Source organism: Chiroxiphia lanceolata, chromosome 9 (assembly GCF_009829145.1).
Source record: "Chiroxiphia lanceolata isolate bChiLan1 chromosome 9, bChiLan1.pri, whole genome shotgun sequence".
NCBI lineage: Eukaryota > Metazoa > Chordata > Aves > Passeriformes > Pipridae > Chiroxiphia > Chiroxiphia lanceolata.
The window spans coordinates 17,353,009-17,369,761 of NC_045645.1; the positions used below are offsets into that span (position 1 = coordinate 17,353,009).

Consider the following 16,753-nt stretch of genomic DNA (forward strand, 5'->3'; position numbering starts at 1 on the left):
CACAGAAATGGTAAATGTTAGTGCTTAATGCAGGTGATGTGACAGCAATCAGGTGATCAAGTACTAACAAACCTAGCATGTCCCCAAAAAAGACTAATCCAAATCTCCAAATACATTCAGAACATGCAACTTAGCAGATATTTTGAAGGCTAGGTCTCATTGTAACAGTAGTTATGGGATCGGACTCTAGTTAAATAAATATAGAACTAAGATAACAAAACACTTCAACAGAAAGTGTTGATCACTACAGTCTAGTAAGTTTTTCCTCTTTCTGTATGTCTGTGTGGTCTTTTGTAGCTAGATGGGAGTTCATCCTACCTGCACATGAAACCAATCACAAGCAGCATGTTAGTTCAGTGCTGAACTTAAGCCAGAATACACTGTTGAAAAGACACCACAGCTGCTGCTCAGCTTGAACAGCCAGATAGTAACAGCCTGTAAATACATATGCCATATAACCAGAAATCTGGTTAAAGCTAGCATTATAAGCTCTCCATGGGGAGAGGAGATCAAGAGAAAATGAAGTTACAGCTGTGATTCCATGCTAAAATTTTACTGTGGACTGATCCAACTTAAAACATACCAGTCCTGCTCCTTTTAAGTCCTCAGCCATAGCAACCCAGAAGTTCCTCACCTCCATTGCAACGAGTCTACCGTTTGTGTGGTAAAATGCTAAACTGGACATTTGGAATGGTGCTAATTTTACTCAACAAATAAAACTGAATCATGCCCCTGCAGAGTGTGCATTTTTGAAAAATGTGCAGATCCAGGATCACTCAGAGATCGTCTCAAGTTCTTTAACTATTAGTTACTACTGCAATAGGTTTCTGAAATGTTTTATCATTTAGTATATTCCTCTTCATCTCTTCTGCCCTTCAGAATGGGAAGCAAATGGTAGGACTGCCACATATTTTTTTAATAAGGCTGCTCATAGACACAGAACTCTTGAATCAGGCTCCACAATTACTTCCTACTCTTTGCCTCTCACTCCTCCCCATCAGTTGGGTAGTTCAAACCACAGTCATGCCTGGTACATTTTTTTATCCATTTTTGTTGATGTTTATTTTACAAAGAAGTGATAAGAACTGTTTAGAGGTTTAGAGCAGAACATAACATGCTAGTTGCTACCTCCAGATATACTTCAAAAAGCTGCATAATAAGCAATAAGAATAAATTAACTTTGAAATAAAAATAATTTAGTTGGAAATTCAACACCCTCAGAAAGTAAAATCCCTCACTGATTTGTTTCTTTTTAATCAACTGATAATTACAAAGGAAAAGAAAAAAAGTGCATTTCCTGAAGATGATCAATAATCATAGAATCATTTGTCGGAAAAGACCTTTATGATCGTCAAGACCAAATAAGCAGGTTAACTAAAATAAACTATTATATTCAGTGAGAATAATTCTGTAAGGCACTGGCACAAAGCTGGGAGAAATGAAGTTTTGATATAAATTCTGTTTTAATTTTAGATTGATGTTCTCACTGTTTTCTAAACTGAATGTCCTTGCATACATGACAGTTAGGGCTAGAACTCAGAATGCTACAGAACTTGCACCGAGACAACTAGCGATAAAAAAAAAGTCTAAGTATCATTATAACTTGGGCTAAAAATTGCAACATTTAAGAAGCTGCTTTATGTGGGGCTCAGCCATAAAAGGGCAAGATGGGTCATAATCTCATCAACCTTCTTAGTAAGTCAGTCTGCCTGTAGGAGTCGGACAGATCCTTTACTTACATCTGATCATATGTGCAAAAAAGCAAGAGCTTGTTTCTGTGCTATGCTGTTGGACCCAAGCTGCTAGCAAGCTGAAATGTTAAAATACTTGGGTCCTAGCTGGAGAAAACACTAGTAGCAAGTCAGGAATTTCTTTGAATCAACTGAGTTTACATACAAAAATGCTACCAGTCATACTTCTGTGAAGGCAGGGCAAGTCTCATAAAAAACAAAGAACTATTTCCTTTCCCTTTGAAGATATGGTACAAGCAGTGCCAGGAGTCCTAGAGCTAGATAAAAAATACCACGGGTAGATAACAGCCAGTCTAAACTTGCAATGCCAATTCAAATTTGTTCAGAGTATTTTTGATTAATTTTGTGGTAGCAAACTTAATTCTTTAACAAGTCTTTCTACACGCTAGTTTTATTGGTATTTCTGCAGATAGCCCAAAGGATTTCTTTGAAGTCCCTTCCTGTTTCCCTCCTACTCTGGGATGCAGTGTTACTGCATTCAAGCCACGAACCACCCTTAAATGAAGGTTGCATTCTATTGATTTCTCAGTCATCACCACTGAACTTTTCTTACCTGCTGACTTCTGTACTACAGTTCCTCATAACAAGCTTCTATCCACACTGTGCTGTGCACTGACCCCCTCCAACAGAAGGCTCTCCAGCTTTGCCTCACATATTCTGTAGCAGTCTCCTCCAATAGCAGCACGAATGCAGAGACAGGATGATCCATACTGCTGCAGTAAAGGACACCTTCAAGCAGAGCTTTGGTTCTCAAGTGCAACTTAGAGGAACTCAGCTGAGATTCAGAACCAAGCCGATTGCTTCAGCCAAACCCTTAATTTGCAGCAATATCTGAACACCTGTCCAGTGACACAGGTGTATCTTAGATTGGGTTAAAATCCCAATGCATTTCAGCTGAAGCACCGGGCTTCTACCTGTAATATCACTTTGCCTTTGATTGTCCTGTCTGTAGCCTTGCAATTACCAGATAAACTCATCTCAAATGTTATACGTATCAAGTACAACCTGAAAGGAAAGCTTCAGTTCTTTTAAACACTGGAGTTTAACTCAAACTTTTCCTCTGACATCTGTCTGAAGCTTTATATATTCTCATTAGAAGAGCAAAGGAAGACAGAGGCAGCTCATTTACAACACACTGCAGTAGTAACGAGAGTTCTGCTTTGATATATCTTCCTTCATTTAATACCCCAGCTATTTCAAAGACACTCTAAGTGTTTACAACACAAAAGTAAATCTGCATGCAAAAGTAACCCAGACTTGTACATCAGCAGCAGTATTCCACAGCACAAAACTAAACCAGAACCTAGCTCATCTCCTGTCCTGGAGGGCTTGTTCAATACACAGGCTTTCAAAGTGAGCCTACATTAGGCTTGCTGGGGGGGAAGGGTCTGTTCTCTGTTGGAACAAGAGGGCAAGCAAGTTTCAAGACTGACAGCACTGCATTGTAAAACCTGCAGTTTATTAGCACAAGTATCCATGATAATTTTAAAAGTCACATTAACATTAACCGATAAATCTGGAAATCTGATGAAAGAAGCGCACCAGTCTGTAACACAGGAGTTATTGTACTAAAGTATGTAGTTGAGAGGACTATATTAAAGACTCTCAAGTACTGTGAGCTACAATATAAAGGGATATTTCCACAAGATACTTAACATTGTACGGGAATTTTCAGTTCTAATGACATGGCTGAGCATGGGTGTACAGAACTTGTACACAGAAAGACAGTGGAACACCTGTCAAGAGCACTGCAATTATTGATGGTTCCCAAACTTCATGGGCAGAATATATGGTTAGTTTCCTAAAGAGTTTTTGCTAAATATAATATTTTAAAATTTTATTGCAGTTTTTCTGAAGTCTTTCTCAGTATAACTAAACAACTCTATTTTATCTTCCTCCTCATGCCATCTTGTCCATTAACGTCTCACTTTCCCTCTTACAGTTTCATAGACTCCACTTCTAGAGAAGTCCTTCTAAGAGTATTTTCAAAAAGTAGGAAATAAACTTCATATTAATAAGAAAGGCACAGACAGATAAATGTGAGATGCAGCAAAAAGGAAGAAAAACAGTAGCTAAACCTAGCCAGAAAACATCAAGAAAATTTTAAGCTGAAGTTAGTAAGGAGAGTAAAGAGAATAGAGAACAAGAATCTAGCACAGACCAAAACAGACAGCTGAAAACCTGCAGTAAAGCATCATTAGAGGAAAAGCTGTCACACAAAAATTACTAGAATTTTCCTTGTTTGGTTTTTCCCCCCACCCTTACATGAGCAATAATGCAGTTTCACTAGTGGAAGAGTCTGTAAACATGATAATAACTCTAGAAGTAAATCAGCACTTGCCTAGATAATAAGTTTCCATTTCTTAAATTTAACAGGAGGTTAATAAATACAAATACTGTTACATAAACCAGTTCTTTACTACAAAAAATGTCTCGTATTCCCACTTAAAATGTTTGAAATGGAATTTGTTCCTTACTCTGTTAACAAAATGTGCATCAGATTAGATGTTTACATGTATTTCTGAATCTGCTAAATGAACTTCACACACAAATCAATGTACTTATACTGTAAATACACAATGTAAAACAGAATCTATGTGCCATTTCAATGGTCACACTAAAATTGCCCCCACTTGGGTCTAATTAGTATTTTTAAAGGGAAACCTTTTATTAATTATGCATAAACTCTTGTGTCTTACATGTAGTGAACAAAAAAGCCATGATCTATTCCAAGGAAATTCCTATTTCCTTGATTTGGAAATCAACACAGTTATACTTAATAACAGTATTTTTCTTCTTAAACGGTATCTGCCTGCATACAAAATGAGTCCTTTATTTTTCTTTTGTTAAAACAAAATCAACCAACAAACACCCCAACCCCCCAAAAAAACCCAACCAAAACAATCCACAGTGCTTTTCAGTCTACTATATGTGCTTTTATGTCAGTGTTATGACAACATATCAGCTAACTCTAATTTCAACTGTTTGAGGCAAGGACAATACAAAAAAAAACTCAGCTAAACTGAAAAAAGAAAGTGTATGGAGGAAGTGAAATAAAGTTATTAAAAATAGAGGTATTTTTTCCCATTCCAAGATACAAAATGTTTATGACTGAGAGCTCTGAAAGCACAACCATACAATATCCAGTAAATATCAGCTATTCTTCAGAACCACTCAGCCTCTATGGACTCTCCAAAACTACCAGTAGCTTCTATAGCTGAAAAAATAGTCATGTAATGGGGAACTGCTACAGCTTAATGATGGGGGGATTAGAATTGAAAGTGAGAGCACTAGACGTTCTTTTCTAGCAACAGAGTTCAAATCCCAAGTGGGACAGTAGGATAAATGAGTCAGAGGGCCTTCATTCATTCTCCAGCAAACAACACACCACAAAAGATCCATACATTATGCCAGGAAAATACTCAGCAATAATGAGAAGCCTTGGAAACAGAAATTCTTGACACAGAGTCTGGTTGAAGGTCACTGCTCTAACACTGCACAGTTCACTTAATTTGCATTTCATGTATTGATATGTAAAGGAATTTCTGATCTTTTAGGTCCTGCAAATGATGGAGACAAATACTAATCTTTTCAATTTCATAGCTTGGTGGAAGGGTGAAAAAATAAATATTATTGAAGGAGCTACTAAAACTATATAGACAAACTATTTCCTAATTTCTGTATAAAGGAAAACAGACTTAAAGTTTTCAGTTTTCACACCAGAACTTCCCCATAAATTATTAATACTACATCCAATTTGCTTGTTAAGATCCTGGTTAATAGCTTCAGAAAATTCCTGTTAGCTAATTAAACATGATGAACCGATGTTTACTGATTTTCTAACCCCCTCCTTGACTTCAAAACAAACCTACGCTACATTGATTTTTTTTATTTCATCATGCTTGAATCAAATGAGATTAGACATAGTTAAGAAAGCAGCACTAATCTGAAGACACTACTCCATCTAAGAAAGTGTCAGGCCTTTCATTAAAAATATCGAGAAAAGACTCCAACAGTGACTAGATTATTTTCCTTTTTTTCAGAAACCCTTTTATATGACAAAAAGAATTCTTAGCCTGGCATCTAATTATAATTCAAATCATATAATCCACTGCAAAGGGTTACGCAATCCTTGCACAATTTGGAAGTGTACTTTACTGCAGGAACCAATAATGCACTTAGATATGTGTCTTCAATCCAACAAATCAGATATGTAAGAGTCCAAACACTGGCACCGGTGATTGCAATCAGCTGCTGGGACGGAAAGAAAATGTTATGGGTATGAAATGAATGGTTGCTTCCAAGAATTTTAGACTTAGCAGTTTATTATTTGAACACAGTCTATTACTGAATGTGACCAAAGAAGAAGACACCAGGAAGGGAGCATTTACTCTTTTTCGAGCACTTGAGGGAACGCACAAGCAGGTGGCAGACACTCACTAATCTGTCCACCAGTATAATGATTGCAAACTGCTGCATGATTTTCTTGGTCTCAATTCTGGCAAATACTGTCTGACAGTATTCTTTAGCCAGATACATAACCAACTTCAGAAATACACTGTGGTGGTTCAGCAGTAGGGACTATAAGGTATGGTATGCTTTATCTTTTGAAAGTAAAACCCACCTAAATATGTAATTCAGTCAGGGCATCTTATAATTTTGCCATCCAAGCAACAAATGCACATCATCTTATTTCTTGAAGTCAAATTTCTAAGCTCATAAAATGCAACTGCCTCTTTCAATAGTACATGCACTTGGTTCCCCTTGTGTTGCACCATGAGGAAATGAGTGGACCCTAAAAGCTTCAGCCGAGACAAAAACATCACATAAATAAGGGAATTGTAAAATTAATTGCACCATGAGGTCTTGCCCAAGAATGATAATGCATTTCAAAGTTCTTACTAACTTCTTCCTTTGCTGACAGCATGGCATATATAAATAGAAACCAATCTCTGACCCCTGCACGGAGAACTAAGGCCAGGACAAGCAAGACAAGAACATGACACAAATTACATGAATTGCTGTTGTAGCTAAGTAAAGTTTATCTGCATACTTAAAACTCTGACAGTGCTAGCTGCTGGTGAGAGGAATGTGCTGCTGTCATTGTAAGGAAACCTAGAACCAGGGGTATGCTGGTATTACAGTACCACAGTGGTGAATATGCAAACAAGAAAAGGCTGGGAAAGATCCAAATATCAATGTTTAGAAAAGGTATATTATGTATATATCACTATTTTACTAGGAAATTGAGAATACTGTATTGCATTTTGGCACCCTCTGCTGTTGACTGGTGTTGAGTTAAAATTTTGAGCAAAAATCCACTCTAACATTACTAACTGTGAAGACACTCCTGATGTCCATAAAGAACAGGATCCTATTATTCTAAACCACAAAATTGGTGCTTTAAAACCAAGAAAGAAACACCAGAACCCAATCCACATTACTCAATAGCAAGAAATATTTGCCTGAATATCTAAGAAAATCCTTGTATTTTTGATACAGTTTGGTAAAAGAGTTACTTCTTAAATATCTCTTAAAAGGTTCATTGTTTTCAATTACATATTACCCTAAAATGAAGATCTTTACTACTGCAATATTAAAACAAAACCCTCTTTTTAGTATGGCTCACTGTATCATCCCTCACAAAGAAGTTGGTGCTTTTGCCATGACTGCAACATTTTTTCAAGAGCAGAAACAAGTACAGTCATGTGAAATGAGCTCTAAGCACTACTGCTGTAAAAGTAGGAAAGCAGACATTACACTGACTGGGTATTACAGCTGCTGTTTTCCTAAGCCTTTTCTACCACACTCCAATATTAGCAGATCACAGACATTTACATGCACACTTGTCTACGTAGCATGTTTCAAATCTTTTCAATCCCTGTGTTTTTCTCTCAAAGCCACGATGGCATCTTTTCATTTGATAGTAAAGCTGACATAAAACTATCAATTATAAAACAAAAATGTATCCAATATATTCCTCCAGTATTTTCCCCTCAAGATTCTCCCTTGTTTTTTCAAAAGTAATGGAAAAGATATGTTAAAATAACATTAATTTTCTTTTCCAAATAATTTAGACTGATAAAATGACAAAAAACTTATAAAGCAAAATCATATCTCTGAAAAAAATAAAATTGCCCTGAACATAATACAACATGAGAAGAAAGTTTCCTTGTATTACTTAACCTGCAAATAGTTAACACATATGATTTTTAGGAAAAATAAAGACCATGTCAAATCTTATAAATATTTCTTTCTCAAAATTTTACAATATTACAAAAAATATTTTAATCTAATTTTCTGTGGATTTGAGAATACCCCTCACTATTATATAATCACATTTACTTTAATTCAGAATTTTAAAAAGTATTACTAGCATATTGAGCAACAGCTGCCACAATTAAGATCCATGATTAGGATCTTTCCAGATTTTAAACCCACAAAAAGTTGGTTTGAAAACATCTGCTAGCGCACCTAATTATTTGTTCCTAACCACCAAGCACTGTTCATAACAATAAGAACAGACATACAACAGTTCTTACCATAGAAGGAGGCTAGCATGGTCTACTGTGTGCTCTTAGAATGCAAAAGCTTCCTGGCAAAAGACACACCTTGAGAAGCCCTGGGCCCAATCAGCAGTCAGACCTGCCCAGGAGACCGCAGCTGATGAATCACAGTGACGAGAACCGAGCAGTGAGGTTAGGTTTTTTCCCCCCTAAATCAAGGAAAATCTGTATACTGTGTTCAGTAACTTTTTTCACACCTTATTTTTAATTATTATTATTACCTTTCTACTAAGTGAAAAACGTGCCGCCTATTTGCCAATGAGCCATTAGGAAATAAGAAGTTCCTACTTTCAGCTGAGAGCTTTGCAGGCTACTTCTTAAAAAATATTTCCTATAAAAAAAAAAATTAAAAAATTTTACTTATAAACTGGAAGAAAGAAAAAATCCAACAAAAAAACCTCAAAACCCAACAAAATTAACTCATTTCCATAATTGTAACACTATGCACAAGCTCAAAACACCCTCCATCAGTCCAGAGCTCAAAAGACTAATAGGGACAGGTAAACTTAACTACTCCAGGCATCACATTGTATTTTATTATGTATATTATCGTGCATTATTATCATTGTTATTATTATTATATTATGGAAGCTACTTAGAAGTTTCAGTTAGGATCACTTCCCACTCACCTAGGCTGTAAATCTGCCCTGAATACACTGATGCTATCAAAACCTGCATCATTTTGCAATTCTTTCAATCTACTGCATCATTTTGCAATTCTTTATCCAAGGGATTTTTTTCCTCAATCACAGGTTATTGATCCTAACCAGAAGATCACTTTATTGAGGAGTTAGTGATGCCCATACAAGGCACAGGCCAGTGCTGTGCTGCATGTAGGTCTGGGCTGCCAGACCCGTGCTGAGCAGCACATTTCCCAGGGCTGCAGGACAGAGCCTGGGAACAGAGGAGCCCCCAGGCAGCTCCCCCTCAGTAGTGGTGAGTACATTGCCTGGGCATCCTTGTCTTTATCCAAAAGTGCGGCAAACAGTTCCTAAGTGAACCAGCTTTCTGTTTGACAGTAGAAGTGAGAACTAGAATTGTTTCAAGAAAATCCTGCAAATGCTCAAAAGACCAAAATATCAGATGACCTTTCCCTGGACAGGATCTGCTCAGAGTGCTAGGTTCTGATCTGAGACCTGTTCAATACCACACAACTCAGCATCTGGAAGGACATAAAACTACTTATGTTGTTGTTTTTCTTTACAGTGTTAGCCACAACAAATTATATTTTAGGCAATACTTTATAGTCTGAGTGTCTTCCTTTTTGGAACCATAACGAATCAGTATGTCCTGGTGCAAATCAGCAAGTCACTAGATTGCTTTTAGGTGTGACCAAAAGGCAGAGAGCTATCATGTCAGGAGTGTTAAAATCCATGAGTTGAAAACTAATGATTTTGTCATTTCTGTAAGTACGTTAAAGTTAAGCTATATATGGCTTGCAGGTGTAAATTTCCATACTGGATGTATGTCACACAAGCTCTGCCAGCACAGAGACTGAAAAACAATCTGAATTTCTGATTTTACAAAGAAGCAAACTAGTACAGGCTGTTTGGGACTGATTTCATCATGTTCTACCATGGATTAGCTGCACGCTCACCCCAAACCCATTCTGCACTGCAAGAGTGAAGACTCTGAAAAAACAATCTCAAACCAAAGCCAACCCCCCCCCTCAAAGTTTTATTAGCACCATCAACATTACTTTCATTTTCCATAGCCCAGGTCTTCATGTTTCTCCTTTACCCCTTCTTTTTTTCACCTGTACTCTCATTTTTTTCAAGGATCGCAAAGTAACTCCTGTGCCAGATTTCCCTATTCTGTTTCAACTCTGTGAAATTTGCTTGTCCAGCCTCCTTAGAAATACCATTTCTCACACTTTCACCAAATGCTGTTTCACTTTTCTCATTCTAATTAGTAACATAAAACATACAACTATCTCTAGCAAATAACTTCATCGCTGACAAACAAGATGCAAAACTGTCAGTCAAAAAACATAAGGCCTCTGTGTAATTAAGACCAACTACATAGCAATTAACACCAAATCCAAAGGCCTTTTGCCCCTCCAAACTAGCTGTGAGCAGGATTAGCGCTTGAAGGTAAATTAAGAAGCCACATTCCCACTTTTAGACATACAAAAGAATATCCTGTAATCACAACAAAAGCAAGTGATAATTTTGTAGCAATCTTATGGAATAAAGACCACTTGTATCAAAACCAGATTGAAACCTCCCTGACATACTATCTGGGTGTAAATGTCTACCCTAATCTCTGTAATTTTGGATGGGAGCTGTGATGGCATTTCTTTTGGCTTTTTTCAGACTGTTTTTCTGAATTCCCCATCTTAGTGGTTGCCAATTCAGATATTTACAAAATTAACTACAGTCATATATTGCAATAATAACAAGAACATTATTTCTACAGTGGGTGTGGCAAAAAATAAGGGGTCTTGTTCTCAGGGATTCCTATGATTTACAGATAGCACTGACTCTGGAAGCTGCTTGTTTCACTTTGCTGCAGAAATGACTGGTACTATTACTACATTGAATAAACCAAGATAAACTTCTATAAAAGTATATCACAATTCTGAACACAGGAAATTAATTTTTTAGGTTATTAAGTCGATGCTTACTGCCTGCCAGCATTTTGGAAATAAAACTAAAACCCCCTACAAGAACAAAGGGCATTCTTTTACTTCAATGCTAGAATTGAAGAAAATTCACTACTGATTTAGAGTGGCAGAGCTAACTCTGCACATTCATCACAAAGAAGCCTTTGTGCCTGCTCTGTCTGCACAGAAGACCCTTTGATGTGCAGCTTTTTGTTTCTTCATACTGTAACTTCTGCTGGGTGATAAGTTGCATTAATTCAATGACTGGGTATATGAGACAAAAATCGGAAGGAAGAATATAGAGCAATGACTGTGCAAGGATTAGCTATAAAAATCACTTGCTAGTTCAATGTTCTTCCCATATGGCTGTTAAAATAGAGAAAAAAGCTGTACTGATAGATTACAGAAGCATAAAATCTGAGAAAAGATACTAGATGATAATTCTGTGTTAAGCTATAAAACATGAACAGAAGATTTCAAAGCAGAAAAGGCCCACTAAGGAAGCAAGAAATACGTCTGCTAAGCAAAGTCCCAGTGTAAACAAGCATAAAATTATGAAAATACTAATAAAATGTGATTTTTAATAAAAACAAAAAAGGGGAGCTTTTAAGAATAGAATTTTAAATATATTTAAAGGTATCATTTTGGATATTTTTGAAGGGTGTTCAACACAAATCTTATTCATTTCTAAAAAAAAAAATTGATGAAATTCATTCTCTGATGAAAAAGCATTGAAATTGGCTTGAAACAGATTCTCATCTGTCTGGAAGTCTGACATACTCCACTTTTGGCAAGAGGCACTAGGTAGGACTTATCCAAACGTCCTGTTGCAGTGCTCTGAGAGATTCCATGTGACTGAATAGGTTTGGCACTATTAGGGAGCAGTCTTGAAATAAATGTTTGTCAAGCATTTGCCACTTCAAACCAACCCACCAGCCAACCCATCTGTATGTGTGATTGCTGACACTGATTTCTGTAAGTGTTGAGGATTTCCTGCCAGGTGTTAATTCTCCAATTATTTTTAATGAAAACAGTCAATAGTAATATCACAAAGGACATAAATGTGAATTAAGGATGAAAAGCACCTTGTAGCCATGACTTTCATTCTTCTGTAATATGAAGAAAGCACTGTTGACCATGACTGCAATAACCTATATTTATTCAAAATGTTCCTTTGACCATCTGTCTGTACCATTGCAGTGAATGGCCTTCAAATGTACATATTCAAGAAGCAGGAAAAACAGGGGGGAAAAATCCCTCACAAAAACAAAGTCACTGTAGACACCTGGCTTTATGTACTTTGCTTTCCAAAAGAAGATATTGGAAGGAATCTAAGTGATACCATTCTAACAAGTTCCTGGGCTCTTCACCAATTGTATCATCACAGAGAACAATCACTAAGACTCATGGACTGTATACCAGATATATAAAAATTACTATGAAAAAAAATTACTTATGGAACACGAGGAAAGGACTTCAAACTTTTCCACCAAAAGACTGTATTCATCTCAGAGCTGGCTTTGCAGCAGCTGCTCTGTTAATAGAGCAACAAGGAATTAACATTATAATCCCTTGTAGAAGTGATTTGACATGACCGCTCATGTCTCCCCAAGTCAGCAAGGCACTGCCCTGGGGAATGACTCCTATCTACTCAAATATACTCAATGGGACAGAACATGCATTAGTCCAACAACAGCCACAAATAAGATAATTGGAAGAGGTTCTCAACAGCAGTCTGCCTGCTGGCAGCCTGGCAAACAAGGACAGGTAATTCTCCAATCCCCTGATAGTCACATGGCAATTACAGCACCCACTGAGGAAAAGGCAGAGATGCAGAAGGATCTACAGTGTGAAGCATTTATCTTCATGTTAAGAAAATAAATTAAAAAAAAATCAAATTGTAAATTACCAAAAGAAACTCCCCCTGAAAGTGTTATTTTCAGTATCCTCAGACCTTGCGCATCCAAGCATTTTTCTGCCAGTTTGAAGAGTGCTTTCTCTTGCTGCACTACACCGGTGAATCGTCACAGCAGCAGGGTTGGACTAATCCCACGTCAAGAGAGAGAGAAGGAAAAGAACCTGAAATACCCAGACTATGTGACGTGTGTATGTAAGACTATTCAGGTGATATAAATACTCTTAGACAGCCTCTTTGCCCACAGCATTCTCTGACCTCTTGCTTTCAATGAATGTATTAATTACACTTGTTCTCAGAGAAAGATGATGGTACTCCCAAAAAACATCTGTGGAAGCTCTGCAAATTTGAAAATTTCCTTTTAATAAATTTTTAAGCTCAAATCTACCAAAAGTAATTGGATATACAGTACATAGCACTATAGTACATTAACAGAAGTTAATGTTGAAACCCAAGTTGTAAAAAGTCTCTCAAAGAACACTTCAATTTCATCAATAATTTCTAGATTTTTTTTTTTCAATAGAAGAGTGTTATATGACAGTGCTGTTTTTGGCCTGCCATTGATGCACTTGCTGTCTTGTGTCAAGGTATTCCTACCTCAATTTCTCCTCCTATTTAAAATTAGCAAAATGGCACCTGGTTGAGCTCAGCAAAATTTCTCTAAGTGCCAATAACTAAAACCAGCACAACTGTATTCCAAGAAACTTCTGCTCCCTGAAACAGAGCATAAAGTTGAAGAGCCAGCTTGCAACAGAAGTGGACTTCAGACATTCCCAGAAGAGGGAAAGTCCAAAGGACGGATCCAGATCCAGGCACCAGCAAAAGTTAATCAGATCCATTGGTGTTGCCTAACACATCACATTTTGTGAGTTCATGATCCAAGAGCTGTCCTGTTTCTCATGCAGCAGCTCCATCTGCTGTCCAAACGCAAAGGTGGACTTTGCATTGGGACTACATTTACAGACAAAAAAAAGCAAGCTGACTTGAATAATTTGAAATATTTCTGAAAAATTTCCAAACACTGCCCCAGTCAGTCCTCCTGCATGAATGGAAACAACAGCCTTTACCTGACGTTATAAACCAACTAACCAAAACGAAAACATGAGAGGAAGTAAGAATCACGTCACGATTCTTCACTCTTACAGCTTCAGAACCAGTCTTCTGACAGCAAACTGATTTTTCACCAGCTGCTATCCAGAGGTACCACGTTACCAGATCACACTGGCGAGGTACCGACCTTCACCCCACAATACACATACCCAGGTATTCACAAACTACAAGATGTTTACGGTGATTCCTAGTTACTTACAAGTGGTTTGTTTGTGTTGCACAAACATTAATTTAAGCTTATCACTCTGAAGATCAACCCAGTTCTTAAAAATGAGATTTCTGGGTTTTATGTAGTATGGGGGTCTGAGGACTCAAAGTTTCCACACCTTACATTCTTTTACCAGGAGCACCTATGAAGAGTTCCATCCATAACAAAACAGTTGTGACAAGACCATACAGACCCAGAGATTGTAAATTCGACCAGCCATGTAAATTATACAAGTGAATCTTGTATAACTGTTGTGATTCTTCTGTGTTTACAACTGCTCTGGTTCAATAACAGTCTGTTAGCTTGGGGGGTGTACCTGTAATCTGGTACTTGCTGTAACTACTGAAGCCTTCCAGCAACCCCCTTTTCTCGGCAGCATTGTAGGGGTTATTTAGTCATCAGCCAGCCCATGAGCTTTGCCTTACTGCTGGCCACCGGCACTCCAGATGACTTCATGGGAATCACGGGACACGCTGCCGGTGTGCCTGAGTCACCCCGGTTACTCATTACCCTCGGTATCTCAGCCCCGGAGGCAACGGCTGGTGAATTGTGTATCCTAGTCACGTCATTTTACATCGATTTGATTAGCTTCCTGCTTCCTCGGATTTCAGGGTGCGCTTATTTTCATGTTTTTCTCCACTCTTATGGATACCAGTACTTTTAAATGACGATAAAGTGCGGCACGAGATTCTCACACAGCCGTTCTACTGCATAACCCAGGCCACGGCACCACAGCGCGGATCTCACTGCCCAGGAGAGCCGGGCCAGGGAGACCCCCAGGAGTAGAAGGGCAAAGGCTCTGCTTGGAATATACTGCTGCGGAGAGTTAAAGACAGAATAACCTCATACTCTTGTCTTCTGGCGTTTCTCATACGCCTACTCATGATTAAAAAAAATAGTATGATAGATTTGTTTCAGACTATAATTACAGCTTTTAAGCGAATATCTTGTTTTACTGAATCCACAGGGGCAGCACGATAAGGAGGAGTGTTACTGTGAATTTATGGCCGGTTGGAGGAAGAGTTCATCAACACAAGGCAATTGTGGAATACACTTAGATTCCTCCAAACACAAGGATTAATACTGAAAACGCCGGAGTGGGATGTCAACAAATATTTTATACTGATCACTGAAGAACTTTAAAAAAGTCAGTCTCCGTAAGAAATGAGGAGGCAGCGCCACGGCGAGTGCTGCACAGGAAGCCGTGGGCCCCACCCGCGCCGTGGGCAGCGCTCGGGCGGCACGTAGGGGCTGCCGCGAGACTCGTCTGTGCAGTAGCTTATAAGACGGAGCCTGTTTGTACTGGTTAAACAAAAATGAAATGAAAAAAAGAAGAAGAAAAAAGCCGGAGCGTTCGCGGCTAACGCGTGAGGGCGCGCGCAGGCTCTTTAGGCGGTGCGCGGAGATTCCAACAGGTGGCTCCGTGGCGCAATGGATAGCGCATTGGACTTCTAGAGGGTTGAAGGGATTCAAAGGTTCCGGGTTCGAGTCCCGGCGGAGTCGGGTCTTCTCTTTTTTTTTTCCTCCCCCCGCCCCTTTCGGAGGACATCTCTCCGCCCCGCTCTCCCGTCCCTTACCTCACCGCCGCAGCTCTCCCGTCCCCCGGCCTGGCGCTTCTCGGCGGCCGCCCCCCGTCAGCGAAGCTCGCTGGGCCCGCCTCCCGCCGTGCCTTGCGGACTGGGAAAGGCTGGAAGCGGGCGGAGGCAGCAGCACCAGCCGCCATCGAGCGAATGTGCCGTCTCAGCCCAGCCCAGCGACATGAACCTTCTTCTCCAGCAGCGAGAAGGCGGGCTGGCCGAGGGCGGAGCGGCAGAAGGTCTCCCTTCCTTCTCCTCCCGGTCCCGCCGCCCCCAGGCAGCGGGAGAAGGGCTGCGCTCCTTCTCCTCACGGTGCCCTCAGGCAGCGCTCGCGCTCCGCCAGAGCGGCCAGGACACCAGCCCAGAGGGGCCGCTACGCTTCCAGGACAGCCTGCGGAAAGGAATTTTACTGGAAAAACCAAGACTGCGTCTCTCCTGGAGGCACTTCAGTTAGCATGGGCCCCCGTGATAAATTCCTGGTTACTTTCAAGGCAACAAAACAAGCCTACAAAATGCAGCAGATAAAACTGAAGGACTGAACACCTGAACTAACACCATCTTTTCTGACTTACACATGCCTAAAAAGATAGAAGATGAAGAGCCATTTTAATAATAGCAATCAAATTAGATGGTATATCAAGAGAATATCAGCACTAAACAAACCTCCCTGATTTTGTGCAGAGTGGAATAAATTATAAATTATCTGTTTGATTATTCCTCAATTATTAAATTGGGGGGGCAGGGGTTTGATAAATAGCTTTTAATCCTGCACCTGTAACTTTCAAATTGTAATAATGCTTATTTAAAAACAATAAAGGAAAAATTGAAAATGAAACACACCAGCACAAATAACTAATCCTTAAAAAAACAACTCTCTCGTTCTCAGTAGAAAACTTGATGGTTAAACATTGGTCAAAAGCATAATTAAGCTCTTCTTGCTTAAGATCTGCAACCTTTAAAATTCAGTGTTCATGTAATAAGAAGACAATCAACACCACTGGTCCTCTGATAATCACTTCTA

At 38.9% G+C, this 16,753-nt stretch overlaps 1 protein-coding gene and 1 non-coding gene across 4 annotated transcripts in view; one reads left to right on the forward strand and one right to left on the reverse strand.

Annotated features, from left to right (window-relative positions):
• BCAR3 (BCAR3 adaptor protein, NSP family member) overlaps positions 1 to 15,748 on the reverse strand; it is a 91,952-nt gene extending 76,204 nt beyond the window's left edge. The window contains exons 1-2 of one of the 3 annotated variants that reach the window (XM_032696728.1): positions 9,470 to 9,480; positions 7,026 to 7,031 (exon numbers count right to left, since the gene is read on the reverse strand). Coding sequence is in view for 1 of the 3 variants with exons in the window: in XM_032696730.1 (XP_032552621.1) it covers positions 8,294 to 8,312 (19 nt within the window). In the remaining 2 variants the exon portion in view is untranslated. Of the gene's footprint in view, positions 1 to 7,025; positions 7,032 to 8,293; positions 8,328 to 9,469; positions 9,481 to 15,732 lie in introns of those variants that run through there. The other 2 variants (XM_032696727.1, XM_032696730.1) reach the window with 2 other exon arrangements.
• On the forward strand, positions 15,573 to 15,658 carry TRNAR-UCU. Its single transcript is given in 2 exon segments — positions 15,573 to 15,609; positions 15,623 to 15,658. It is a non-coding gene; the product is annotated as a tRNA-Arg (tRNA).
• Positions 15,749 to 16,753: the final 1,005 nt, after the last annotated feature.